General features: G+C 42.4%; 2 protein-coding genes across 2 annotated transcripts in view; both read left to right on the top strand.

The window, feature by feature from the left end:
• The window catches only part of crybg2 (crystallin beta-gamma domain containing 2), a gene marked incomplete at its 5' end in the record, with an annotated part of 49,216 nt that extends 41,570 nt beyond the window's left edge, over positions 1–7,646 (top strand). The window contains 14 exons of the mRNA XM_083646073.1: positions 317–443; positions 593–628; positions 793–932; positions 1,314–1,440; positions 1,945–2,099; positions 2,195–2,321; positions 2,495–2,521; positions 2,728–2,840; positions 3,470–3,599; positions 3,699–3,838; positions 4,515–4,638; positions 5,518–5,676; positions 5,784–5,943; positions 6,295–7,646. Of these exons, the coding sequence (XP_083502199.1) occupies positions 317–443; positions 593–628; positions 793–932; positions 1,314–1,440; positions 1,945–2,099; positions 2,195–2,321; positions 2,495–2,521; positions 2,728–2,840; positions 3,470–3,599; positions 3,699–3,838; positions 4,515–4,638; positions 5,518–5,676; positions 5,784–5,943; positions 6,295–6,383 (1,654 nt within the window). The 3' untranslated portion in view covers positions 6,384–7,646. The remainder of the gene's footprint in view (positions 1–316; positions 444–592; positions 629–792; positions 933–1,313; positions 1,441–1,944; positions 2,100–2,194; positions 2,322–2,494; positions 2,522–2,727; positions 2,841–3,469; positions 3,600–3,698; positions 3,839–4,514; positions 4,639–5,517; positions 5,677–5,783; positions 5,944–6,294) is intronic.
• A 6,137-nt stretch (positions 7,647–13,783) lies between these two features.
• anxa14 (annexin A14) lies at positions 13,784–26,101 on the top strand. Its single transcript, XM_083645661.1, has 13 exons — positions 13,784–13,834; positions 14,236–14,275; positions 15,207–15,303; positions 15,492–15,580; positions 22,077–22,190; positions 22,494–22,584; positions 22,719–22,798; positions 23,067–23,105; positions 23,896–23,986; positions 24,178–24,273; positions 24,408–24,463; positions 24,863–24,970; positions 25,281–26,101. Exons 2-13 carry the CDS (start codon positions 14,249–14,251, stop codon positions 25,344–25,346), a joined length of 954 nt encoding a protein of 317 aa, XP_083501787.1. The 5' UTR covers positions 13,784–13,834; positions 14,236–14,248; the 3' UTR covers positions 25,347–26,101.
• Positions 26,102–27,935: the final 1,834 nt, after the last annotated feature.

The raw sequence follows: 27,935 nt of genomic DNA, 5'->3' as shown, positions 1-27,935 counted from the left end.
TTTGCAGCGGCCTTTCTCAAAAACTGCAATGCAATTTGTGAAGTTTCATGTGATTTTTTTGCAGTAAAATTGCGGGAACTGAGGAAAAATTGCAAGTTGAGGAACATGTTTTGCCATTTTTGCGGAGAAATGGTGGGAATTTAGAAATATTGCAAGCCACCGCAAATATTGCGGAGATTGGTTGAGTTTGCATTTGGATCGAAACATCACAATTTCCTGCTTTATAGTGTTGGTGTTGTGGAAACATTGTTGATCGTGTGGGATCTCAGGCAGATCATTTAGTCTCATTGTGTGTGTTATCTTTCCTACTCTTCAGATGGCTGGTGTATGCTCAGCCCTTCTTCCAGGGCGTACCACGTGTGCTGGAGGTGGGGGGTTATTCCAACCCCAAGGCCTGGGGAGTGGAGCAGGCCTACGTGGCGTCAGTGCACCCGCTCAAAATAGTACGAGTCCCTCTTTGATGTTACAAATAGTTATTATCAAGCCCCTCTCCTCTTGTCACAATAATCCTGTATGGAAGAAGAAGAATCAATGAGTTGTTTGCAGTAAATCAATTTCGTTTTATTTTATTTTGTTTCGTTTTTCATTATAGGGTGAACCAAGAGTGGAAAGTCCAAATGATCCAAAGGTAAAAATGATAATAATAAATACTACGAATACTACCATGACGACTACTACTACAATTACATCATTGCTCCTAAACAATCTTACAACTGTTATTATTATTGTCAAATTGATACTCTCAGCTGCAACATCATGCTGATTGCAAATGACACTCGTGTGTATTTAAAGTTGGTGATCTATGACAAGCCGTACTTCACGGGGAAGTCCAGGACCATCAACGCCACCATGAGGGACTTCATGACCAGAACCGACAGGCAGCAGACAGCCTTCATGTACAGCGTCGGCTCCGTCAAAGTCCTGGGAGGAATGTGAGTGTGTCATGTCAAAGTTCAAAGGTTACAAACACTGGTAATACTCACTCCAATCAATTACTACTACTGCAGAATTATATTGCATAACAGGCCACTCCTCTAATGTATGTATAAGCATCAAGCAGTTTCATTTGACCCTATCGAAAAATATCTTTTTTTGAATACATTAAAAAATCAAGAGTGTCAGGTTAATTTGATACCATTACATTGAGTTTAATTCAAATTTTATTTTCTAACTTTATTTTAAAGGAATGTTTCATACACCCATGATCAAATTCATGACTCATGTTAGTAAGTCAGTAATAATAAGCAATTGCCAAGTATGAAATTCATAGGTGTGTTTGTTTTATCAACCCTGACGTCTCTCTGTCTCCTCAGCTGGGTGGGTTATGAGAAGGAGGGCTTCCGAGGCCACCAGTACCTGCTGGAGGAGGGCGAGTACCACGACTGGAGGGTGTGGGGCGGCTGCAACTCGGAGCTGCGCTCGGCCAGGGTCATACGAGCAGTAAGTGGCAGCTAACTCTACGTCACAGTCACTCCTAATCGTGAATCATAGCGATGAAATGAGACTTGACTTGATGCGTGAAGAGAAGAGAAGACTTGAGGCTTGACTTAACTTGGATTTCTCTGCTGACTTGGGGAGTTGACTTTCACTTGTGCTTTGTCGACTTTAAAATGTTTCTAAAGTCTTGACAAAGGAGCTGGTGTTTTTGAATGTATTTCTTGTGAAATTTAAATTTAAATTCCGTTTTCTGAATTTGTATGGAATGATTGAATTTATTGCTGAGTTAAGTTTGATTATAGATAATTAATTATCCACTCAAAAGAGCACGTGCTGGACAAAAGAAACACAAATGAATAAAAAGTTGAGTCCGATCACTGCTGGTAAAGGTGTCTCCTAGAGAGGACATATTGATTTTTATTTTAACAGAAGGTCGGTGAGACCGAAACTTTTCTCACACCTCTGATAATGAGTGAATGAGTTGACCTCTGACCCCTGACCTTGCAGGACCTGAGCGACCCCCTGCTGATGATGTACGAGCAGCCAGAGGAGGAGCAGGACGAGCAGGAGGAGAACACCTTCGAGGTGACGGAGGCCATACCTGACGTGGAGCTGTTTGGCTACAAAACCACCACCCGCTCCATCCACGTCCTCAGTGGGGCGTAAGTTGAGAGACTATATTTACCATTGTTGTGTGACTGATTAGACGGTTAATAGATATTCTTAACGATCAGGTAATTGTTCCGGTTCTTTCCAGGTGGATTGCCTACTCCCACGTGGATTTCTCTGGCAACCAGTACATCCTAGAGAAAGGTTTCTACAACAGCTGTACCGACTGGTGTTCAGAAGACACGCGCATCTGCTCCGTTCAGCCTATCCTATTGGTGAGGACCGCTGTGAAGAGTTAACCTGACTCTGCCAGATGGGGGTTGCTATTGTTTTCACAACAATACCGCCCCCATCTGGCAGAGTCAGGTTAGTGAAGAGTAGCACAGGAGCAAAATATGAACTTGATCAGTTTTAATCTTGTAACTATGGATTTGTGTTTGGTTTTTAGGCTCCAGGTGAAAGCTCCGGGAATCAGGTGAATATTTTGTCATGACATCATTTATATGCTCTTTTATGCATCTCATTATTGACACCTCTTCAGTGGTCGCAGTAGTACTTTTGCATGGAGTGCTTGCAGAAAACTCTATGAGTTCTACATCTACATACAGCTACTCTTTCTAAATGTATTAATCCGATCTCTGGCTTTCCTCTCGTTCGTCTCTGTCTCGTTCTACATGTCAGATAATAATGTACACGGAGCTGGACTTCCAGGGCGAGTGTCACGTCTTCTCCCAGAACCAGGAATCGGTTTCTGACAAACTTCTGACCAAGTCCTGCCGAGTGGTGGGAGGAAGGTGAGGAGCCTTCTCACCGGAGCAGAGGAGAGAAGGAATAGAGGAGGAAGTGTGTGTAGAGTAGAGAGCGAGCGAGGGAGTGAAGTGGACGGGTGAACATATAATAATGATTATGGTCCTAGGATTTTTGACATGGAGCGCTAACTAAAAAAAAATCATATCCACTTAAATAAACATTTTGACATATACAACTCCATCCGCAACTTTAGAAACCATTTTCTAGATCTTCTATTCACCCTATGTAGCCCCGCCCACTTGACCCATTGTGTCACGACTTCCTGTTCAAAGCGCCGGCTGTTTTACCTGCTCAAACTAGTCTGACTCACCTGGTCAAACCTAGTTTGACTCACACAATGAGTCAGACTAGGTTTATGAGTCGCACAAAGTGTAAACACAATCGGAACTCCCGATTGTGTTTACACTTCCTGTTAGTCTCTCAAGCCAGACTGTCTCTTCTACATGAGGTGAATATGCCAATTACCTATTTTTCCACTCCAAATAAGCCTAATTCCAAAGTCACACTATTTATTATTATTACTCAGATTAAAGGCACACTGACTGAATGATGATGGCTGATAGTGATTCAATACATACATCATAGTAATGTGTTGTGTTGCTCTGTGTTACAGCTGGGTGCTGTACGAGGCTAAACAGTACACTGGGAACCTGTACGTCCTCTCAGAAGGAGACTACCCCAACTTTGCCAGCATGGGCTGCCCCGCCAGCTGCACCATCCGCTCTGTGAAGGCTGTGCCGATGGTGAGCCAAGATGCTCTGCTCTCTCTCTCTCTCTCTCTCTCTCTCTCTCTCTCTCCATCTTTTCTCACCTCGTGCCCTTGTCTCTCGCCCTCTGTCTAGATGTTCACGGTCCCCTCCATCTCTCTGTTTGGCCACGAGTGTCACGAGGGCAGAGAAATCACCACAGAGCTGGAGGTGGTCAGCCTGGTGGAGGAGGGCTACAACAACCACGTCCTCTCGCTCAGGGTCACCAGCGGCTGGTGTGTGTGTGTGTGTGTGTGTGTGTGTGTGTGTGTGTGTGTGTGTGTGTGTGTGTGTGTGTGTGTGTGTGTGTGTGTGTGTGTGTGTGTGTGTGTGTGTGTGTGTGTGTGTGCGTGCGTGCGTGCGTGCGTGCGTGCGTGTGGCGGGGGGCGGGGTCTGTGTGTCTGTGAATGTACTTGGGGAGACCGTGTGTGACCATTTCTGACCACACGTGTGACTGATAGAAATAGTTATTTTGTTTGTTTTTATTGAGTGTCAAGTTTATTTGTATAGCACTAATTCACAAGCATGTCTCAGGGGACTTTTCAGAGAATGTGTCTAGCTAAGTCTAACTAAATCAATAAACGTAATTGAACAACTTGCATTATATATAACATAAAAAGTTAGAGAAGGGAGAGGAGAACAAGAAAACACAAGGTAAGCAAGAGTCGATTTTAGTATGACAAGCCTCTGACCTTCTTACATTTTTTTTGTTATTAACTGAGTCCGTGGCAAAGGGATGACTGTGTCTACTGAGCCTACAGGTTTATCCACCTGACTTTCTGTAGAACCTGTTTATTTTTGGATGTGTGTGTGTGTGTGTGTGTGTGTGTGTGTGTGTGTGTGTGTGTGTGTGTGTGTGTGTGTGTGTGTTGTGTGCATCAGTCTGCTAATCTCTCGCTTTCTCCTGTGCAGTTGGGTGGTGTGTGAACATGGTAACTACAGGGGGCGCCAGTTCCTATTGGAGCCGATCGAGATCACCAACTGGCCCAAGTTCAGCTCACTACAGACTATTGGCTCAATGTACCCGGTCAGGCAGGTATGTGAACCGGTCCTCATCCACTATGCACACATTGTATTTTGTAGCAACATTTGTCATCCAGCACAATGTAAAAGGCTCTGTATAGGGCTTTAGTTGAAGTGTCAAAGAGTAAATGCTCCCTTCTCATTTTGGGCTAATATTTAATCTAGGTATGAGTCAAGAAAAAATGTGGGGGGAAAGTATTCAGATGGTTTAAATTGTATCATTAATTATTTATTATTTATTTATTTATTTATTTATTTATTATTATTTATTGTTTATTATTTATTTATTATTTATTTAAACGCTGTCATATTTTAAAGTGAAAAGTCACCCTAAAGGAGATCGCGCTGCTCCAACATCACAGTGGACAACCAAGAGCGCTGATCCAAAGGTCCCATAGAGACACTGCGGAGCGCGTCATCATTCAGAAACCACGCCCAAAACGGGGGAAAACACAAACTCCCGTCCAATCCTGGCGTTCTCCTATGTCGCGTGCATGGTCAGGTGTTGCACAAAAAGATGGTATATACGGAAGATGAACACTCCAACTTACTTCATTGACAGCTAGATCCACATTTTTCTTCTCGCCAATTCTCAATGGCTTCCTCGTTTTGCTCAGGAGTACAAAAAAACGTTTAACTGGCGATTTTTTACATTTGTTGTCTGCGCAGCCCCACCACACAACAGCTTTTAGCTATGTTTAATTCAAGGAAAATGACGCTGGTGTGTGGAAGTGAACGGAGCTTTTCCCCCGTGATGGGTGTGGCCTATTTCATGCAGTGTCTCTATGGGATGCCTACAGCTCAATTTAGGAACCCCCTACTTCTATGAGTCTGTACCCACTTGTCACCATGTTTTTTGGGGGGCTCACATGTGGCGTTTTGTCTCCTGCAGAAGCGACAGTTTCTACGCATCAAGAACAAAGCGCGAGGCCACTATCTGTCCATCCAGGGCGGCGTGGAGGAGATGAAGACGGGCCGAGTGGTGGTGACGCCGCAGGTGGAGGACAATAGCGACATCTGGTTCTACCACGACGGCCTCATCAAGAACAAGGTGAGTTCATTGAACTTCACATCAATATTGACCGGACAGACGTTTAAATGCACAAATATAGTTTCCTTCTCCATCACTGAACTTCTCCGTCCTGTCGGATGTTGTAGATATCTCCAACCATGAGCCTGCAGGTGATGGGTAACGTGGAGCCAGGAGGCAAGGTGGTTTTGTGGACAGAAACCCGCCAGCCCATCCAGACCTGGACAGCCCACATGAGCGGCACCATCGTCAGCCTTACTTTCCCCGGCATGGTCCTGGATGTCAAAGGTACAAAAAAAGTGGTCCATTCCAACTGTGATTGTTACACGCATTTACTGATAGTCCATTTACACGTGGTAAGAAAGTAAGGGCTTATAGGCAGTCAAATGAAGTACTGACCGACTGTTTCAGTTACTGTTCAATACTGTTTATCCTTGATAAGATAAGGTACTACTAATATTTGAACATGCTGATGTTGAGTGCAGTTTGGATAACCGAGCCCTCATAGCCTTCAATCTGTTAAAACTGGATTCTCTTTTAGCGATGCGATCTTCAAATATTGTTCAGAAAGTGTCCGATTTTTTCTTTCTCCAAGATCAACATGATGACATGAACACGATGTCTTTCCCTTGTCTCCAGGTGGCAAAACGTACGACAAGGACCATGCAGTGATCATGCCAGAGAATGAGCAGAGGCCCGGCCAGCAGTGGGAGCTGGAGCTGCTGTAACCTCCCCACCTCACGTCATCAGGCTTCCCCTCAACCCGTGCATCAAATTAAATCTTCCCAAAATATCCCCGTATTATTCTGGGAAGCTCGCTTATTGCCTTACAATCCAATTGAATGTTATAGCCCCCGAACCCCAGGATGCACATAACTAGTGTGGACGATGCATGATTCAGAACACAGACATGTGATACCGGCCCTGCACATGTTCCCCTCATCACCAAGCGGCCCCATCCCTCTTGTGGCCAGATTTGGATTCTCTTCAAGAGAGTTGAGCAGAGCGTTTTGTGGGATTGGACTCTCTATCAGGAAATGATTCTACTTTCTAAGAATGATTTTCAACATGCAAAAAGAAACACAACACAAACTCTCTGTGCCTTGACTCAATGGCAATGACTGGGATGCTCTGACGTGAAGCACAAATCAACTTTGCATGTATATTTTTTGGATGATGTACTTTTGGATGTTTTACAGACATTCTTCCCCTCCTTTGCCCACTTGGTACAACCCATTTGACCGGTACAAAGCCATACACTTGTATCCAGTGATTGAGGGAGTGGTTAGTCAAGGATTTATCCATGACCAATCTGGGAATCCATCGGTTAAAAAAAAAGTATATGTATACCGTATACAGTATATATTTTTTACCTGTGGGGGTAAGCTTGTTTCAATACCCGAATAACCGGAAGCGGAACTCACCTTGCCCGGCCGCGCCCCTTTATGCTAATTTTACAGAGCGATCGGGCTATCATTAGGAGCACTATTATCCTGATTTTCTTCAACCATGCCGACAGATTTTCATGCAAATCGAAACTCTGTCTTGAGAGAAAAACTAACCACTCCCTATCTTGCACTTTTGACTTTCATTGATTGACATCGTTAGTCAACAATTTGGGTATTGAAAATACATTGTCCCTATTAGTTTGATTCCAGGCCTAGGCAAATAAAATACATTGTCCCTATTAGTTTGATTCCAGGCCTAGGCAAATAAAATACATTGTCCCTATTAGTTTGATTCCAGGCCTAGGCAAATAAAATACATTGTCCCTATTAGTTTGATTCCAGGCCTAGGCAAATAAAATACATTGTCCCTATTAGTTTGATTCCAGGCCTAGGCAAATAAAATACATTGTCCCTATTAGTTTGATTCCAGGCCTAGGCAAATAAAATACATTGTCCCTATTTGCTTTATTCCAGGCCTAGGCAAATAAAATACATTGTCCCTATTAGTTTGATTCCAGGCCTAGGCAAATAAAATACATTGTCCCTATTAGTTTGATTCCAGGCCTAGGCAAATAAAATACATTGTCCCTATTTGCTTTATTCCAGGCCTAGGCAAATAAAATACATTGTCCCTATTAGTTTGATTCCAGGCCTAGGCAAATAAAATACATTGTCCCTATTAGTTTGATTCCAGGCCTAGGCAAATAAAATACATTGTCCCTATTTGTTTGATTCCAGGCCTAGGCAAATAAAATACATTGTCCCTATTTGCTTTATTCCAGGCCTAGGCAAATAAAATACATTGTCCCTATTTGCTTTATTCCAGGCCTAGGCAAATAAAATACATTGTCCCTATTTGCTTTATTCCAGGCCTAGGCAAATAAAATACATTGTCCCTATTAGTTTGATTCCAGGCCTAGGCAAATAAAATACATTGTCCCTATTTGCTTTATTCCAGGCCTAGGCAAATAAAATACATTGTCCCTATTAGTTTGATTCCAGGCCTAGGCAAATAAAATACATTGTCCCTATTAGTTTGATTCCAGGCCTAGGCAAATAAAATACATTGTCCCTATTTGTTTTATTCCAGGCCTAGGCAAATAAAATACATTGTCCCTATTTGTTTTATTCCAGGCCTAGGCAAATAAAATACATTGTCCCTATTAGTTTTATTCCAGGCCTAGGCAAATAAAATACATTGTCCCTATTTGTTTGATTCCAGGCCTAGGCAAATAAAATACATTGTCCCTATTTGTTTTATTCCAGGCCTAGGCAAATAAAATACATTGTCCCTATTAGTTTTATTCCAGGCCTAGGCAAATAAAATACATTGTCCCTATTTGTTTTATTCCAGGCCTAGGCAAATAAAATACATTGTCCCTATTTGTTTTATTCCAGGCCTAGGCAAATAATATACATTGTCCCTATTTGTTTTATTCCAGGCCTAGGCAAATAATATACATTGTCCCTATTTGTTTTATTCCAGGCCTAGGCAAATTCTCTGTAGAAACACCTGCATTGGTTGCTTACATAACTTTGTTTACAATGGAACAATTGGAGGTTTAATTGCTTCCCTGGATGACTTAACTTTTTTGCTAGTGTGAAAACGTACCATTTTGCTAGTGTGAACAAAATATGGCTACCATTATATTTAAGACAGATCAGTGGATGAATGAAGCCAAAGGAATGTAGTGTGCAGCAAATGCATTTTGTGCATGAAAATCTTTGTTTTTTGTCTTTTTTTATCTAAATGTTTGTTTGATGGGAGATGTTGCAGTTCTTGTATACAGAATATCACATTGCCTTGTACTGTACAGTGCAATTCACTGTTTGTTACACTGTGTGCCGTTTCTGTCTCAGATTATTATCTTTAAAGGTATTTCTGCTTCTGGAGGTATTTTCATAGATATCAAACATTGTGATATGAATATATGTATGTTACTCGTTTCATCTATATATTATTATTTCATACAGAAAAAATATAATGTGAAATGTAATATAAAAGGGAGTGGTTTTAAAATGTTAAATAAAAATAAATAAAAATAAACATGTTAAGTGATTGCAAATGTATGATCAATACCAATCCGGAATTCTGTGTTTTTGGAGATGCTCTCATTCGTGTGTAATGAGGATTCATGTTTTCTGTTGTTTTTTTCCTCCCTCGTTCTCCCAGATTCTTCATGTAGTCCTGATCCCAACCCTGCTCTTCATTCAGAGGTGAACAGAGACAATTCCAGTGTTTTGCAAATATTTTTCTGTACATTTCTGAGTCAATGTTGACTCTAAAGCAGTGGATCTCAAAGTCTGGGGACCCCCCCCAATGGACCCTTGAGTGGTTCCCTGCGGGGGTCCCCAGCAAAAAGGGATAATATTTTCACTATAATACCATATAAGTAAAACAACAATGTATGACTGTTTTGGTCATGGGTTGCATACAGTACTACACGTTATGTAATAAAACAGCCAAAAGCAAAAAAATCTAATCAGATGGGGGATCCTGGGACAAAATCTTATCAAATGGGGGGCCGCGGTCTAATTTGTGTCAATTAGGGGTCCTTGACATGGAAAACTTTGAGAACCATGGCTCTAAAGGATCGTTGTATTGATTTTTATTATTATTATTCTAGCCATGTTTTAGTATACCTTCTATCTATTCACCTGAGTGCAGTGCCTACTCAAACAAGCTTTTAGGCTCATTGTTTTGCATATAGATGTGTTTCTGAGTTGCATAAAACATCCAAGTGCTACTCTCACAGGTGTTACTCTCACAGGTGTTACTCTCACAGGTGTTACCAGAGGGAATCATTTAAGCAAAAATGGAAAACAGCCAATAATATACTTATAATTCACAATGATATAAACACTTTCATTTAAAAATGAGGCATTTGAAACCAGTGACACCTGGCTCTTATAAAATGATTGACTTTTATAGAGAATAGTTGGTAACTTAATTCCTTGTGTGACAAAATAGCTCCTTTGTATTTACAGTTGAATGATGGATCCTAAGTATATTTTTCTTCCAAAATGGATATACCATATATATTTAAGCAATATAGCATGAGAGCCAGTGTGTTGTGGCGAATATATCCCGCTTATCAGCTGTTATCCCACGAGGCCGCAGGCCGAGTGGGATAACTGCTGAGCAGCGGGATATATGCCACAACACACGCCGCTCGAGTGCTATATTGCTTTTATAAAACCGTTTCCAAGTATGATAATATAATAATAATACTATAAGTCCGACTGGCATGGTATTCTGATAGAGTCAGTTGAAACACTACTGGGACCGCAAGAACGTGCGGGTGATTTGATTGGATTGTTCTGGAGACTGAAGTTGACATTGGCCAATCCTGGCGCTTGCTGAGAAGCTGAGAGCTTTCTGGAAAGCCCGACAGGCAGCTCGAGCGCAGCGCTGCATTCGCAGCGCTTGCTGAGAAGCTGAGTGCTTTCTGCAAAGCCCGACACCAACTAACATTACGGGGTTAAATGCGGGGTTAAATGCGGGGTTAACAGCCTTTTTTTTGCCAAGAAGACATTAGCCCGCGTCTATTCTTGTACAAAACATAATTTTCTGCGAAGTATTAGTAAAGTTATAAGCGAAGATCGATTCACAAGGATCTGACAGCTGTCTCCGCCATTTGTTTTTTCTACTTTTAGTAAGAGAGTTGCCATGGCAACCAATAACCCATGGCCATGGGTTATTGGAGTGGGTTATTGGATTTATACAATGGCTGTGAACCAATCAGATTGCTTGATTTGAGAGAGCCGTTTTATAAATATATATATATACCATATAGCAGCTCTAACAGCTCTTCCTTTACCAAATACCAGAAAGATGTGGTGCCACAAGATGCATGTTGTTTATAATAATGACACAGTTCTCATATTTCCACTGTGTGCAGACAGCACAGTAAAGAGGAATAGCTTGTCCAAATAATTTGTCATTCATAGGTATAAGAAGATAAGCTTCTTTTCTGTTAGAAATTGGTTTTGTCAAAAAATTGTGTTATTGTACTTTATTTTTCATAGTGTGCCACAATATGTGAGCTGTACTTTACTGCGACACAGAGTGTAGAAAATGCTCCGTAATGGCCCACCATCAGGCCTGTTCTTGGGGCAATTGATGCCCACGAACCAAGGCGCCAACGACGTAATGATGATGACACCGCCGTGACATCATCGATGATGATGTCAGAGTTCACCTCGTGAGGTCATCGGTGATGTCAGAGTTTCCCCTGTGAGGCAACCAGCGATGTCAGACGTCTAGGCTGACTGTGATGGCAGACGTGACTTTATGAGGTCATCGATGATGTCATACCTCCCCGGACGTTGTGACATCACCAACGATGTCATACCTCGACTGTGGGGGCGTATAAAAGGTGTTGTTCTGCTATGATATGTATGGTCCTATGTTCCCTTTCGGCAACACTGATAATACCTTCTGTTTGAGACACAGCATACAAGTCAGTGTGGTACAGTGACACATCTGAAGGAATGGCTGTTCAAGCAGGTCATGGTGACATGCAGCTCTATAAATCCGTCTGGGAAGGAGACCTGGACACACTGAGGAGCATGCTGCAGGAAGAGCACTTCAGAAGGCAGATCAATGAGCTGTGTCTTTATGGGTGGAGGACCCCTCTGGCGCACGCAGCCTGGAGGGGTCATGCTGCCTGTGTGCACTACCTGATCACACAGGGAGCACAGGTAGACCTAGCTGATGATTATAACGGGACGCCTCTCTACTATGCCGTGTGCAACGGTCACCTGGACTGTGTCCGGATCCTCCTGGAAGCCGGGGCCGACCCTAACAGAATCATATACGGCTCAGACACCCCTCTCTGCCTCAGTGCTGAACTCAACCACCTGGACTGCTTCCACCTGCTGCTCCAGTCCGCTGGCGTTCTGACCCGTGACGTGGCTTCTCACCTGCTGGAGATGGTGCTGCTTAACCAGTGCAACACGGCCTTCGTCCAGCTGCTGCTGGACCACGGTGCTGACCCGGCCCTGGTGACCACAGAGCAGGCAGAGCTGGAGGAGGAGGCGGATCCTGAGGCTCTCAGGGTCTTTCTGGAGGCCAAGAGATGTCCTCGCAGTCTGGCCCACGTGTGTCGGATCCAGATCCGCCAAGCGCTGGGCACACATCGCCTGAACCAAGTCCACTCCCTACCACTAACACAAGTGATGAAGGACTTCGTGCTCCACCAAAACTGACTTGAAGGACTGTCAGTTTATTTATTTTCATTTATAGATTTAGTTCTTCAGTGACTGTGTTTCAAACAACTCCAGGAGCAGAGATTATATACCAGCAGCATACACCACCTGTAGCCAATCCTACTACTTGGAGAGCGTTAATTGGAGTGTGTCCGTGTGTACTCGGTTCATTGTCTCCAGAGTCGCCACCCCAGAAATTCTGTTTATCGAGGTGAGGTTCAGTTAGGTTTGCACAGAAACAGCCGGGAGAAATACTTTTTTTTACTTCTATACTTGATTACATTTCAGAGCCATAAAAGGTGTTGTTCTGCTATGATATGTATGGTCCTATGTTCCCTTTCTGCAACCGGTATGCCACTCTGTATACTGCTTCTGCCTGATATTCCAATAAATTAGCCTGAAAGACATCTCTGTGGTTCTAAATCGATCACTGCCCGTGAGCCCTTACCTAAGATCCGGCAACTTCACACTTCACACAAGGCAAGCACACAAACTTCCCCACACAGAGTCTGAAACTGAACTTGATATATTTGGGTAAGAGTTTGCTGAATGGATATCTGATCTTAGCACGGGCGCGTTCACAAAATGCTTGAAGCTGAAAAGGCCCTTTGTCAGATTATTCCACTCTCTTGAAAACTATAAATACTTTTCGGGTTTCAGAGCCAAGAAGACGAAACTCAGAACAGTGGGAGCTTGTTGCATCAACATACAGTACCAGTCTCAGGAAGAACTACAGTATGATCCTGATTCTGAAAACCCACGTCGGGGCCCTGCTTCACTCCCCAGGCTGCGTCCGCACGTCGGGGCCCTGCTTCACTCCCCAGGCTGCGTCCGCACGTCGGGGCCCTGCTTCACTCCCCAGGCTGCGTCCGCACGTCGGGGCCCTGCTTCACTCCCCAGGCTGCGTCCGCACGTCGGGGCCCTGCTTCACTCCCCAGGCTGCGTCCGCACGTCGGGGCCCTGCTTCACTCCCCAGGCTGCGTCCGCACGTCGGGGCCCTGCTTCACTCCCCAGGCTGCGTGCGGCATGTTGCTCGGTGAGTTTGATAATCATCAGCTTTATCTTCATGATAGTAAAGTGCGGAATTCTCAACTCAAAATTTTCAATACTATGCATGAGGAAATTTATATTTTGCTGAATTTAAACATTAATTCCTGGCTGATATTACTTTAAATGCCACTGAGTATTAGCCTACAGTATTAGCCGCAAAGGTGAGATTTTTATGGTCATTTCAGTCCAAGGGTCACCTGTAAACAAACCTGTCTGTCTGGATTCCTCCTCCGCTTGGAATGCCACATATATTGTGCAAGTGGGTCGTCGTAATAATCCTGCAAGCCAATGGTAATGACAGAAACTGGAGATAAGGAAGATGCTGAGCACCGATTGGTCAGATGGTGTGATTGACAGCCTAGTGGGTGTGGCATGGTACGGGTGGGACTGAGAGATAGGAGGCTGATTGTCAGAATCAACACTACTGTACCTCCTCACTTCCCTGCAGCTGCCACAGCATACTGATACAGGTAGGAAATATTCTTGCAAATATATATTATATATATTTGGGGGGGGGGGGGGGGATATTGCACTTAGCTGATTTGAAAGATGTTATTCTGTTAGGTGTGTGTGGGGGGGGGGGGAGTTAAACAATCTCATATACTGTAGGTAGACACACCTTTAGTCAAATGTTAGCATGTTCTGTTGACACATTGAATAAAACTGAATTTTAACTTCTGAGTAAAGTAAGCTAAATTCTCACCGAGAGCTATTCACACTAAATAATTTAAAGTCATTCATTCCTATACTGTGTAGTGTAGTGTGGGTGGGTGGGTGGGTGGGTGGATGTGCTTGTGGGTGGATGGTATCATGTTTCTGTGTATGTGTGTGGATCTATCAGTGTCCCTTTGCTCACACTCTTTCCATGCAGGAATAAAGGAGCCATGGACCCTGACTACTTTAAATCATATGTAAGTAGACTCTCTCCTCCCTCTTCTCTGTCTCACTGCATTCCCAAATTGACTATCAAGACACCATGTTTCAACAGAGCAGCTTTGTTCTGTGCTTATCCACATACCTTCTGTCTAAAAGTGACTCGCAAGAGTGAAGAAAAAAAAAAAAAAAAAAAAAAAATATATATATATATATATATATATATATATATATATATATATATATATATATATATATATATATATATATATATATATATATATATTACCTTGCATTATGATCTTGCATTGATCGTGCATCCCTCAATATGAAACTTATCCTTTCTCATATCTCTCTTCTGTTGTATAATCCTGCAAGGCTTGCTTTGAGACTGGAGCTGTGCTGTGTAGTTTGGCCTTTAAAAGGTTCAGAATCACTGATATAGACGTCTCAACTAGTGATCTCTTCAGCATCTACACAACTGGAACCCCAACCTGTTCTTCAGCCTGCCCCTGTCAGGCATTCTCTAAATTCAAGCACGATGCAAAACGTCGTTATCTTTGCTTCTCGTCTGCCGACGCCGTCGTGACATGTGTGCTCATCCCTCATCTGACTTCTTCTCTTGTGACACATAGCATTCCTTTCCTGTTCCCTGCCACCCACTTACATTTTATTTCCTCCTTTGCAGTGTCTCTAGTCTTCATACTTTCAGCATCAACATTTAGTGGTTTGAGTTAAAAATCTGAAGTAGATTCTCACACTCAGTCCTGAGTAATCTTATCTCTCTCTCTCTCAAATTAAAATGAAATGAAATTAAAACAGGCTTTATTAGCAGGACAAATGCCAAAGCATTGGCAAGGAATGTACCGTATGTGGAAACAATCTCTCTCTCTCTCTCTCTCTCTCTCTCTGTCTCTCTCTCTCTCTCTGTCTCTCTCTCCCCCTCCCTCCCCCTTGCCTCTCCAATAGGACATGTCCTGGGGAACCCTGGGAACGATGCGGCCCTTCTCCAACTTCCACCCTGAGAGGGATGCGATGGAGATCCAGACAGCACTCGAGAAGAAAGGTACTCGCAGCATAGACTTTGTGATGAAAAATGCAATAGTAACGTTAGAGCATACAGTCAAACTAATTTGCGTCACACTGATCCTCGTGCCACTCCTTGCCACATCTTTAAAGCCGTTATATTGTACTGTCATGTCATGGCCTTGGGCTCTGTAATGCAAACCTTCTCTTCTCTCTTCTCTGGCACAGATGCAGGGACTCTGGTGAGAATCCTGACCAATCGGAACAGCGATCAGAGACAGGTCGTCGCCAAGACCTACCAGGGAATTACACAGAAGGTAAAGAAACTAACTAGCTCAGCGTGTTGGTAAAGAAACTAACGAGCTCAGTGTGTTGGTAAAGACACTAACGAGCTCAGTGTGTTGGTAAAGAAACTAACGAGCTCAGTGTGTTGGTAAAGACACTAACGAGCTCAGTGTGTTGGTAAAGACACTAACGAGCTCAGTGTGTTGGTAAAGACACTAACGAGCTCAGTGTGTTGGTAAAGAAACTTAACGAGCTCAGTGTGTTGGTAAAGACACTAACGAGCTCAGTGTGTTGGTAAAGACACTAACGAGCTCAGTGTGTTGGTAAAGACACTAACGAGCTCAGTGTGTTGGTAAAGACACTAACGAGCTCAGTGTGTTGGTAAAGACACTAACGAGCTCAGTGTGTTGGTAAAGAAACTTAACGAGCTCAGTGTGTTGGTAAAGACACTAACGAGCTCAGTGTGTTGGTAAAGAAACTTAACAAGCTCAGTGTGTTGGTAAAGACACTAACGAGCTCAGTGTGTTGGTAAAGACACTAACGAGCTCAGTGTGTTGGTAAAGACACTAACGAGCTCAGTGTGTTGGTAAAGACACTAACGAGCTCAGTGTGTTGGTAAAGAAACTTAACGAGCTCAGTGTGTTGGTAAAGACACTAACGAGCTCAGTGTGTTGGTAAAGAAACTTAACAAGCTCAGTGTGTTGGTAAAGACACTAACGAGCTCAGTGTGTTGGTAAAGAAACTAACGAGCTCAGTGTGTTGGTAAAGACACTAACGAGCTCAGTGTGTTGGTAAAGACACTAACGAGCTCAGTGTGTTGGTAAAGAAACTAACGAGCTCAGTGTGTTGGTAAAGACACTAACGAGCTCAGTGTGTTGGTAAAGACACTAACGAGCTCAGTGTGTTGGTAAAGAAACTTAACAAGCTCAGTGTGTTGGTAAAGAAACTTAACAAGCTCAGTGTGTTGGTAAAGAAACTTAACAAGCTCAGTGTGTTGGTAAAGAAACTTAACAAGCTCAGTGTGTTGGTAAAGAAACTTAACAAGCTCAGTGTGTTGGTAAAGACACTAACGAGCTCAGCATGTTGGTAAAGAAACTTAACAAGCTCAGTGTGTTGGTAAAGAAACTAACGAGCTCAGCGTGTTGGTAAAGAAACTTAACAAGCTCAGCGTGTTGGTAAAGACACTAACGAGCTCAGCGTGTTGGTAAAGAAACTAACGAGCTCAGTGTGTTGGTAAAGAAACTTAACTAGCTCAGTGTGTTGGTAAAGAAACTAACGAGCTCAGCGTGTTGGTAAAGAAACTTAACAAGCTCAGTGTGTTGGTAAAGACACTAACGAGCTCAGTGTGTTGGTAAAGACACTAACGAGCTCAGTGTGTTGGTAAAGACACTAACGAGCTCAGTGTGTTGGTAAAGACACTAACGAGCTCAGTGTGTTGGTAAAGAAACTTAACTAGCTCAGTGTGTTGGTAAAGACACTAACGAGCTCAGTGTGTTGGTAAAGAAACTTAACAAGCTCAGTGTGTTGGTAAAGAAACTTAACAAGCTCAGTGTGTTGGTAAAGAAACTTAACAAGCTCAGTGTGTTGGTAAAGAAACTTAACAAGCTCAGTGTGTTGGTAAAGAAACTTAACAAGCTCAGTGTGTTGGTAAAGAAACTAACGAGCTCAGCGTGTTGGTAAAGAAACTTAACAAGCTCAGCGTGTTGGTAAAGAAACTTAACAAGCTCAGCGTGTTGGTAAAGACACTAACGAGCTCAGCGTGTTGGTAAAGAAACTTAACAAGCTCAGCGTGTTGGTAAAGACACTAACGAGCTCAGCGTGTTGGTAAAGAAACTAACGAGCTCAGTGTGTTGGTAAAGAAACTTAACAAGCTCAGTGTGTTGGTAAAGAAACTTAACAAGCTCAGTGTGTTGGTAAAGAAACTTAACAAGCTCAGTGTGTTGGTAAAGAAACTAACGAGCTCAGTGTGTTGGTAAAGAAACTTAACTAGCTCAGTGTGTTGGTAAAGAAACTAACGAGCTCAGCGTGTTGGTAAAGAAACTTAACAAGCTCAGTGTGTTGGTAAAGAAACTAACGAGCTCAGCGTGTTGGTAAAGAAACTAACGAGCTCAGTGTGTTGGTAAAGACACTAACGAGCTCAGTGTGTTGGTAAAGAAACTTAACTAGCTCAGTGTGTTGGTAAAGAAACTAACGAGCTCAGTGTGTTGGTAAAGAAACTTAACAAGCTCAGTGTGTTGGTAAAGAAACTAACGAGCTCAGCGTGTTGGTAAAGAAACTTAACAAGCTCAGTGTGTTGGTAAAGAAACTTAACGAGCTCAGCGTGTTGGTAAAGAAACTTAACGAGCTCAGCGTGTTGGTAAAGAAACTTAACTAGCTCAGTGTGTTGGTAAAGAAACTTAACAAGCTCAGTGTGTTGGTAAAGAAACTAACGAGCTCAGCGTGTTGGTAAAGAAACTTAACAAGCTCAGTGTGTTGGTAAAGAAACTAACGAGCTCAGCGTGTTGGTAAAGAAACTTAACTAGCTCAGCGTGTTGGTAAAGAAACTAACGAGCTCAGCGTGTTGGTAAAGAAACTAACGAGCTCAGTGTGTTGGTAAAGAAACTTAACTAGCTCAGCGTGTTGGTAAAGAAACTAACGAGCTCAGTGTGTTGGTAAAGAAACTAACAAGCTCAGCGTGTTGGTAAAGAAACTAACGAGCTCAGTGTGTTGGTAAAGAAACTTAACTAGCTCAGTGTGTTGGTAAAGAAACTAACGAGCTCAGTGTGTTGGTAAAGACACTAACGAGCTCAGTGTGTTGCTAAAGACACTAACGAGCTCAGTGTGTTGGTAAAGACACTAACGAGCTCAGTGTGTTGGTAAAGAAACTTAACAAGCTCAGTGTGTTGGTAAAGAAACTTAACGAGCTCAGTGTGTTGGTAAAGAAACTAACGAGCTCAGTGTGTTGGTAAAGAAACTTAACAAGCTCAGTGTGTTGGTAAAGAAACTTAACAAGCTCAGCGTGTTGGTAAAGACACTAACGAGCTCAGTGTGTTGGTAAAGACACTAACGAGCTCAGTGTGTTGGTAAAGAAACTAACGAGCTCAGTGTGTTGGTAAAGAAACTTAACAAGCTCAGCGTGTTGGTAAAGACACTAACGAGCTCAGTGTGTTGGTAAAGAAACTAACGAGCTCAGTGTGTTGGTAAAGAAACTTAACAAGCTCAGCGTGTTGGTAAAGACACTAACGAGCTCAGTGTGTTGGTAAAGAAACTTAACAAGCTCAGCGTGTTGGTAAAGACACTAACGAGCTCAGTGTGTTGGTAAAGAAACTAACGAGCTCAGTGTGTTGGTAAAGAAACTTAACAAGCTCAGCGTGTTGGTAAAGACACTAACGAGCTCAGTGTGTTGGTAAAGAAACTAACGAGCTCAGTGTGTTGGTAAAGAAACTTAACAAGCTCAGCGTGTTGGTAAAGAAACTTAACGAGCTCAGCGTGTTGGTAAAGAAACTTAACGAGCTCAGCGTGTTGGTAAAGAAACTTAATGAGCTCAGCGTGTTGGTAAAGACACTAACGAGCTCAGCGTGTTGGTAAAGAAACTTAACGAGCTCAGCGTGTTGGTAAAGAAACTTAACGAGCTCAGCGTGTTGGTAAAGAAACTAACGAGCTCAGTGTGTTGGTAAAGAAACTTAACGAGCTCAGCGTGTTGGTAAAGAAACTAACGAGCTCAGTGTGTTGGTAAAGAAACTTAACGAGCTCAGCGTGTTGGTAAAGACACTAACGAGCTCAGCGTGTTGGTAAAGAAACTTAACAAGCTCAGTGTGTTGGTAAAGAAACTTAACGAGCTCAGCGTGTTGGTAAAGAAACTTAACTAGCTCAGCGTGTTGGTAAAGAAACTTAACTAGCTCAGTGTGTTGGTAAAGACACTAACGAGCTCAGCGTGTTGGTAAAGAAACTTAACAAGCTCAGTGTGTTGGTAAAGACACTAACGAGCTCAGTGTGTTGGTAAAGACACTAACGAGCTCAGCATGTTGGTAAAGAAACTTAACTAGCTCAGCGTGTTGGTAAAGAAACTTAACGAGCTCAGCGTGTTGGTAAAGAAACTTAACTAGCTCAGTGTGTTGGTAAAGAACCTAACAAGCTCAGTGTGTTGGTAAAGAAACTTAACGAGCTCAGCGTGTTGGTAAAGAAACTTAACGAGCTCAGCGTGTTGGTAAAGAAACTTAACGAGCTCAGTGTGTTGGTAAAGAAACTTAACGAGCTCAGCGTGTTGGTAAAGACACTAACGAGCTCAGTGTGTTGGTAAAGAAACTTAACGAGCTCAGTGTGTTGGTAAAGACACTAACGAGCTCAGTGTGTTGGTAAAGACACTAACGAGCTCAGTGTGTTGGTAAAGAAACTTAACGAGCTCAGCGTGTTGGTAAAGACACTAACGAGCTCAGTGTGTTGGTAAAGAACCTAACGAGCTCAGTGTGTTGAAACTGGTAGATGATGTGTTACTATAAATTTTGCATCACCTCTGATTCACCCCTCGCCTTCCTCTGAGGTTCATGAGCTTATCTTGTGACTGGTGGAGGTAACCACATATGACTTTATGAGAAGAGTTCCTGAATAATGTAGAAGTTTGAATGAGGTCCCTGGAGGCAAGCTTTACGGCCCTGCTTTTGCTATCACAGGAGATTTTAGGAATATCTTAAATTTTTCATTTACACTTTAGGCGTTAATCTGAGACTCCTATCCAGAACAATACAACAAAGTTTCCAATCCCAGATCACCAGCATTATAAATAATAAGTATGTAATGTTCAAAGTCACAATAACGCTCACAAGAAGTCAATATTGCTGTATTCCTTAACTGATCCATGCTATGCAGTAAGACTTAATGTAGCGTTGCTTTGTGTCACGTGACATGATGACATGTCACGTGACCCTGTGTGCTGTTTGCTCATCTGTAACTTCCAAGTGTTTGCTGTTCAAATATGATGTCAAATATTTTAAAGCCAGTCAGTGTTTGAACACACCTTTGTTTAGAGAGGGGGTTTAGCAATATGTTTAATCATATAACAGTGGGTCACTCAACTCGCTCAACTGCCCATGCGCAAACCTTCGGCTTATTATAGTAGTGAGATTATTATTATAGCTATTGGGATCAACAGTTCTTTCCCCTGTATTAGAATTAACCTCCGTCAAACAGGGAGGGGCTTCTGACAGCCACACCTTTTTGCTGGCAGACCATTCAATCTGTTGACTGCTCTTTTCCCCCACAGTAACGGAGATAGGCCTACTTAACCACAGGGCATCACATGTAGCTACTAAACAGCAACACCAATAGTGTTAAAGACATAAAGCAGAAAGGCCAACTCTGCCCATGCAAACTGCTTCATCACAACATGGAACTTGTCTAAAAAGTTTCTTTGTGGTGGATCTGCAGGAGCTGGTGTCAGGTGTGAACTTATAGTTTCTGTGTGGTGAATCTGCAGGAGCTGGTGTCAGGTGTGAACTTATAGTTTCTGTGTGGTGAATCTGCAGGAGCTGGTGTCAGGTGTGAACTTATAGTTTCTGTGTGGTGAATCTGCTGGAGCTGGTGTCAGGTGTGAACTTATAGTTTCTGTGTGGTGAATCTGCTGGAGCTGGTGTCAGGTGTGAACTGATAGTTTCTGTGTGGTGAATCTGCAGGAGCTGGTGTCAGGTGTGAACTTATAGTTTATGTGTGGTGAATCTGCAGGAGCTGGTGTCAGGTGTGAACTTATAGTTTCTGTGTGGTGAATCTGCAGGAGCTGGTGTCAGGTGTGAACTTATAGTTTCTGTGTGGTGAATCTGCTGGAGCTGGTGTCAGGTGTGAACTTATAGTTTCTGTGTGGTGAATCTGCAGGAGCTGGTGTCAGGTGTGAACTTATAGTTTCTGTGTGGTGAATCTGCAGGAGCTGGTGTCAGGTGTGAACTTAGTTTCTGTGTGGTGAATCTGCAGGAGCTGTTGTCAGGTGTGAACTTATAGTTTCTGTGTGGTGAATCTGCTGGAGCTGGTGTCAGGTGTGAACTTATAGTTTCTGTGTGGTGAATCTGCAGGAGCTGGTGTCAGGTGTGAACTGATAGTTTCTGTGTGGTGAATCTGCAGGAGCTGGTGTCAGGTGTGAACTGATAGTTTCTGTGTGGTGAATCTGCAGGAGCTGGTGTCAGGTGTGAACTTATAGTTTCTGTGTGGTGAATCTGCAGGAGCTGGTGTCAGGTGTGAACTTATAGTTTCTGTGTGGTGAATCTGCTGGAGCTGGTGTCAGGTGTGAACTTGTAGTTTCTGTGTGGTGAATCTGCAGGAGCTGGTGTCAGGTGTGAACTTATAGTTTCTGTGTGGCGAATCTGCAGGAGATGGTGTCAGGTGTGAACTTATAGTTTCTGTGTGGCGAATCTGCTGGAGCTGGTGTCAGGTGTGAACTTATAGTTTCTGTGTGGTGAATCTGCTGGAGCTGGTGTCAGGTGTGAACTGATAGTTTCTGTGTGGTGAATCTGCAGGAGATGGTGTCAGGTGTGAACTTATAGTTTCTGTGTGGTGAATCTGCAGGAGCTGGGACCCAGTGTGAAGAAGGCTCTGTCTGGAGAGGTGGAGACTCTGCTTCTGGCTCTGCTGATGACCCCACTGCAGCACGAGGCTCAACGCCTGAGACAGGCCATGGAGGTACAGTAGGTGTGTGTGTGTGTGCGTGCGTGTGTGTGTGTGTGTGTGTGTGTGTGTGTGTGTGTGTGTGTTTGTATGTGTGTGTTTGTGCGTGTCGTGTGTGTGACGTGTATATGAATGTGTAATGACTGTAATACTGTAGTTTGAAATCAATGTATATTACAGTGTTATCATATAATGCATCTTTAACTTTATGTGTCTGCCTGTGTGTGTGTGTGTGTGTGTGTGTGTGTGTGTGTGTGTGTGTGTGTGTGTGTGTGTGTGTGTGTGTGTGTGTGCGCGTGCGCGCGCGCGCGCACGCAGGGTATAGGCACAGATGAGGACACGCTGCTGGAGATCCTGTGTACAAGATCCGGCGAGCAACTCAAAGAAATCAGCACTGCCTACAGTGAATGTAAATCACAGCACTTAGTCTTAGCCCCAAATTGTTTTTCATCGTGTAGCCTACGGCCACACAACCGTACACACTGACATCCATCCAAACACAATCTCTATTCATATTTGCCCTGTTTTTATCCTGTTTTTCAGTGTATAAGAAGGACCTGGCGAAGGATCTGAAAGGGGAAACCAGTGGAGACTTTTCTAAGCTTATTCTGGCTTTGTTAAATGTAAGTTTATCCTCTTTACCTCCTACTAACTGATGCAATTGTCTCTAACAATGTGGTGTACAGTAAGCTACAGTGGAAGTTCCCCCACTCTTCATAGAACCTTTTCTCTTGGGTATGAAACAACAGTGCAGCAGCAATGAAGGAAGCATGCATAAACTGGGACTTATGCGTAACAGTATGAAATATTGATTGTTTCTATGTGAGATTGTTACATTTAGATGTGACATTGAGATGACCATCAATGTTTACCATCACTCTTTCCCAACAGAGAGAAAATACTGCTGGTGTGGTACAACGGGATATTGAGGTATTATTTTCCATTATACAAAAAAAAAAAGTGCATTCTTTCTAATGGCCAGCAGGGGTCGACTCCACTGCTTGCAAAAAATAAGTCTGATTGCATGGAAGTCAATGGGAAAATGACCCTATACGTCTCAGTAAAGCCTCTTTGAGTAATTAGAAAAGCGCTATATAAGTCATATGTATTATTATTATTTATTAGTAAACACTTTCCTAATGAGTTTGGTCCCAATCACTAGTTTCAAGTCTTCTTCAATAGTACATTATGTTCTCATTTAGAGTAAAATGATAAAGCAGACTAGTATGTTTTAGGGTGTGACTGACAGGTCAGCTGTCCAGTAATCATGCTGCTCAGCCGATCGCAGACCAATAGCAGCTGGCGCCGCGACTCTTCTCGTCCAAATTGACCTCACTTCTGGCTCCAAAGAACCAAGATGGCGAGGGTGAAAATGTAAAACTCGCGGCTTCAAAACGGGAGTGACGCGTCACGGTAGCTACGTCCATATTTATTATACCGTACAGTCTATGGTACAAATACAGGATTTACAGTACAGCCTTGATTTTACAGTACTGTAGCTTGACGTTGCATTTTTGAGTGTATCCAATGGGTTTTATAAGGCATTCATAAGACCAAAGCGTTAGAATTTTCTCAACACCGAAGAGCGTGGAATCAACTGAAGTTAAAACGTGAAAAATCACAAAGGTTGGAGTTACAACAAGGTTTTCATATGACAACATGTATGTTTGAAGGATCAGCCCTTTCTGACTGCGTTGTTGTGTGGCTTTGATTCCACCAGGCTCTGTCTGCATCACTGAATGGGAAGAAGGCGGACACTGAGCCATGGATGAACATACTGACCTCAAGAGACTCAGACCATCTGAACAGAGGTAAGAGTGAATCTATGTACATTATGTGTGTGTCTGTGTATACATTCTTTTTTGTTTTTGCTGCCTGAGCCAAAAACCTGCATGAGTGTCTGCCTCATATCTTAGTTTCTATGTGCTTTATGTATTAGAAAGTCTCAAATCTGCCGGATCTGAATATGTTTCATTGCTCCAACGTTGTATCTGATTGACAGTGTTGATGGCGCTGGAGCTGGAGAGTGGACAGACGATTGATCAGACCCTGGAGAAACGATTCTCAGGAGACATTAGACTGGGTTTGAGAACTTTAGGTAAATATTGTAGTAGAAACGCTCTGTGTGTGTGTGTGTGTGTGTGTGTGTGTGTGTGTGTGTGTGTGTGTGTGTGTGTGTGTGTCCTGTACATACAGTATGATTAATAGGACATGCCCTCTGTGTAATCGCAGCACAATGCATTCAAAACCCTGATCTCTACCTCGCCCAAAGACTGGAGACCATGAAGGTAAGGTCTTCTTCTTCTTCTTCTTCTTCTTCTTCTTCTTCTTCTTCTTCTTCTTCTTCTTCTTCTTCTTCTTCTTCTTCTTCTTCTTCTTCTTCTTCTTCTTCTTCTTCTTCTTCTTCTTCTTCTTCTTCTTCTTCTTCTTCTTCTTCTTCTTCTTCTTCTTCTTCTTCTTCTTCTTCTTCTTCTTCTTCTTCTTCTCCTCCTCCTCCTCCTCCTCCTATGTAGATTGATGGATCAGTGGGTTATTGCATGGATTGTTTCTTTGCCTTGTACACCACCTAGTGGAGGAACAGGCGTATTCCCTTTGTTTTATAGCTAAGCAAAAGTAATTGAAAACTAGTTTGTTTGCTGTTGTTGTCTTGTGCATTCTATTATTATCAGAACATTTCTCTGTTCCAGATAGCAATAGTGCAGGGGGTTATGGTGTCTCGCTGTGAGGAAGATCTGCTGTGTGTCAGAGCCGCCTACCTTAAACAAACAGGCACCTCGCTCTACACTGCTCTACAGGTTGGTCAAATGTACACACACACACACACACACACACACACACACACACACACACACACACACACACACACACACACACACACACACACACACACACACACACACACACACACACACACACACACACACACACACACACACACACACACACAGAGTACACAAGCAGGCCTGTAGAACACCTGTCTAATGTCACCTGTGACATTAGACTTCTCATATGAACTTTGGATTTGAAACAAGGTTGATTTAAAAAACAAACAATGTTTTAATTGATCTTCTTCACACTTTTAAAACGTCTTTTTTCTTCCAACAGGAACAGAAACAGTTCAAGGGAGATCATCTACAGGCTCTGCTGGCTATCTGTCGATCTGAAGATTAACTGAAGATGAACTGTGATTAACTGAAGATTAAAGGAACACTCTGCCCATTTTCAACCAGCTTTGTATCATTAGAACATCAGTAGTATATCAGAAAACTGTAAACTGTTTTGAAGTCTGTCATTTAATTTGACAGTTATTGAGTGTTAAAGTGTGGACCAGTGATGTCCACAATAGTTAATGAGTTATTAATTTGAGTTAGTGTGGACCAGTGATGTCACTGGTCCACACTTTAACACTCAATAACTGTCAAATTAAATGACAGACTTCAAAACCGTTTACAGTTTTCTGATATACTACTGATGTTCTAATGATACAAAGCTGGTTGAAAATGGGTGGAGTGTTCCTTTAAATACCTGCGCAAAATCTACAAAATTTGAATAAGCTACACTTTTTTTTTTAATGCAAATATACAGTTTATTGCTGATGGAATCAGTCTATAAATAAAGGACAACCTCTGCCATAATGTATACTCTGTAGAGAAATGCATGCCAATACATATTGGGCATGGTGGCTCAGTGGTTATCGCTGCTGCCTCACAGCAAGAAGGTCAGGGGTTCGAACCCCGGTCCGTCCCATGTCTCTTCTGTGTGGAGTTTGCATGTTCTCCCCGTGTTCGTGTGGGTTTCCTCTTCCACCATCAAAGACATGTATGCTAGGGTTAATACTCCTGTCAGTGTTTGTGAGGCACTGGCAATTCTCACTGGAGTTCCAAGGGACAGCAGTTGAAAATGAGCCATCTGGCTAACACTGGCACATTTACAGTCATGTTCATTAATGTGCATTGTCCCTCAAATAAATACATAAATTAAATTACAAATATTATGCTGTATATTTTCACCGGTTCAGTCCGGTTCAGTCCCTTCATGTTTACTCCATGAATTGATTTGAACCCTTGGAGCACACATGCATGGTCATGTATTGCTCGTAGTGGTGGATGTTGGAGAAGGATAAAGTAGTAATCTGCAGACTCCCACATACTGTCTCCACCTATAAGAATATTATTGAATCTTGTACATGTATTTTATAGGATAAACCCCTTGAGATGAATCATCTCATTTTCATGGGGGTCCCAACATCACAATCATTACATAGCAAGGGAGGGGTGTTAAAATAAATAAGATAGAAATACAATAATCACTCAGACAACATGAGAACTGACAAAAAATGTAAACATTGAAAACAGTACAACCATACCCCCCAATCTGCATATTTACTTATTTTGTTTTTTTATTTAGTTAGGTGTTTCATTTATTTATCTAACATTCATGGAAAACATTTTACTTCCTCCCTGTGACGTTGATTCTTGGTTTGATTTTTTTCATTTCATTTCATTTATTTAATGCGACTCATTGACCATGATCACATGGTATGGAGCACAAACAAAACATACAAAAACAATATACAATGGCACACAGCATGGCTAGTGCATTATGTCATTTGAACAGAGGCAGGACATTCTTCAAAAAAGCAGCTAATTTACACATAACTTTTTGTCTGTCTGATTGTAGTAGTAAAATCAGTTTAAACATAGATGGACGGGTTAAATAATATCTGGGTAAATATAACTCTCTGAAATTCAAAATAATTGCATTCTTGCATTCAAACAAAATAAATATGATCCTCGTCTCCCACACAGTTGTCACTACAGAGGTTACAAATCCTCATACTTCTATGCCGTCCTTTATATCTGCCAACAACCTTGGGGATTCTGGTGTTATTAACCCTGAAGTTACAGATTGCATGTCTATACCTTTGGTTTACATACAGCAGATCATTTTCCAGTTTGAGTTCTTTTTTGAATTCTACGTACATGATGTCATGCTTCTGAGTTCACTTTGCCATTTCTGCATAAACTGGTCCTTAAGACTTTGCTCAACAGTTCGCTTCAACCAGTCAATGTTGTTGCACTGCTGTTGTAAGCCAGAGGTAAGACAAGCCACAGTCATCCAGAATCTGTTTGACGCGCACCTTTAACCACAGACACGATTAGCTGCTGTTTTGGTCTGTTGCAGTTGCAGTAGGCGCCTAATCAGCGGTTAGCCGATGACTAAATAGGTCATATCATATTCTTTTATCACTTTGAGTGCCAGGTGAAAGGTTACTGTCAAGGTTTCACTCCCAAATAAGTTATTTTCTACTGCTCGTTGGTCAGCAGGGACCATATATTTGTTTTTGTTCAAGTGAACGGTGTAGTGTGATGATGATGCACATTTTAAAATCTATCATTTGAGTTTTGATCACATCAAATGTTAAAGGCCATATGAATGACTGAATGTAACCTTCACTATGTCACCACTTTCATGTCTTACTTGAAAAAGTATTTTTAGAAACAAAATGGTAATAGCCTACTTGCTGAAGTGATTTAGAATGCATAGACCTATATACCTACTACTATACATGTAGAGCTACCACAGGAATTGAGTCCGGAAGTAGCACTTCGCTTTGTAAGGGTCCAAGTGAATGTGGTTTTAGAATTGGGATTTCGGTTAAATCCATGAAATGACGTCATGGTTAACAAAAGTTGATCGTAGTGGAAATGTAACCACTTTTATGACTTTTGAAGCGTAAATGCATTTTTTTATGCGATT

Source organism: Poromitra crassiceps (genome assembly GCF_964638095.1).
Source record: "Poromitra crassiceps genome assembly, chromosome: 11".
Classification (NCBI taxonomy): Eukaryota; Metazoa; Chordata; class Actinopteri; order Beryciformes; family Melamphaidae; genus Poromitra; species Poromitra crassiceps.
This window is presented reverse-complemented; position numbering and strand designations above follow the sequence as displayed.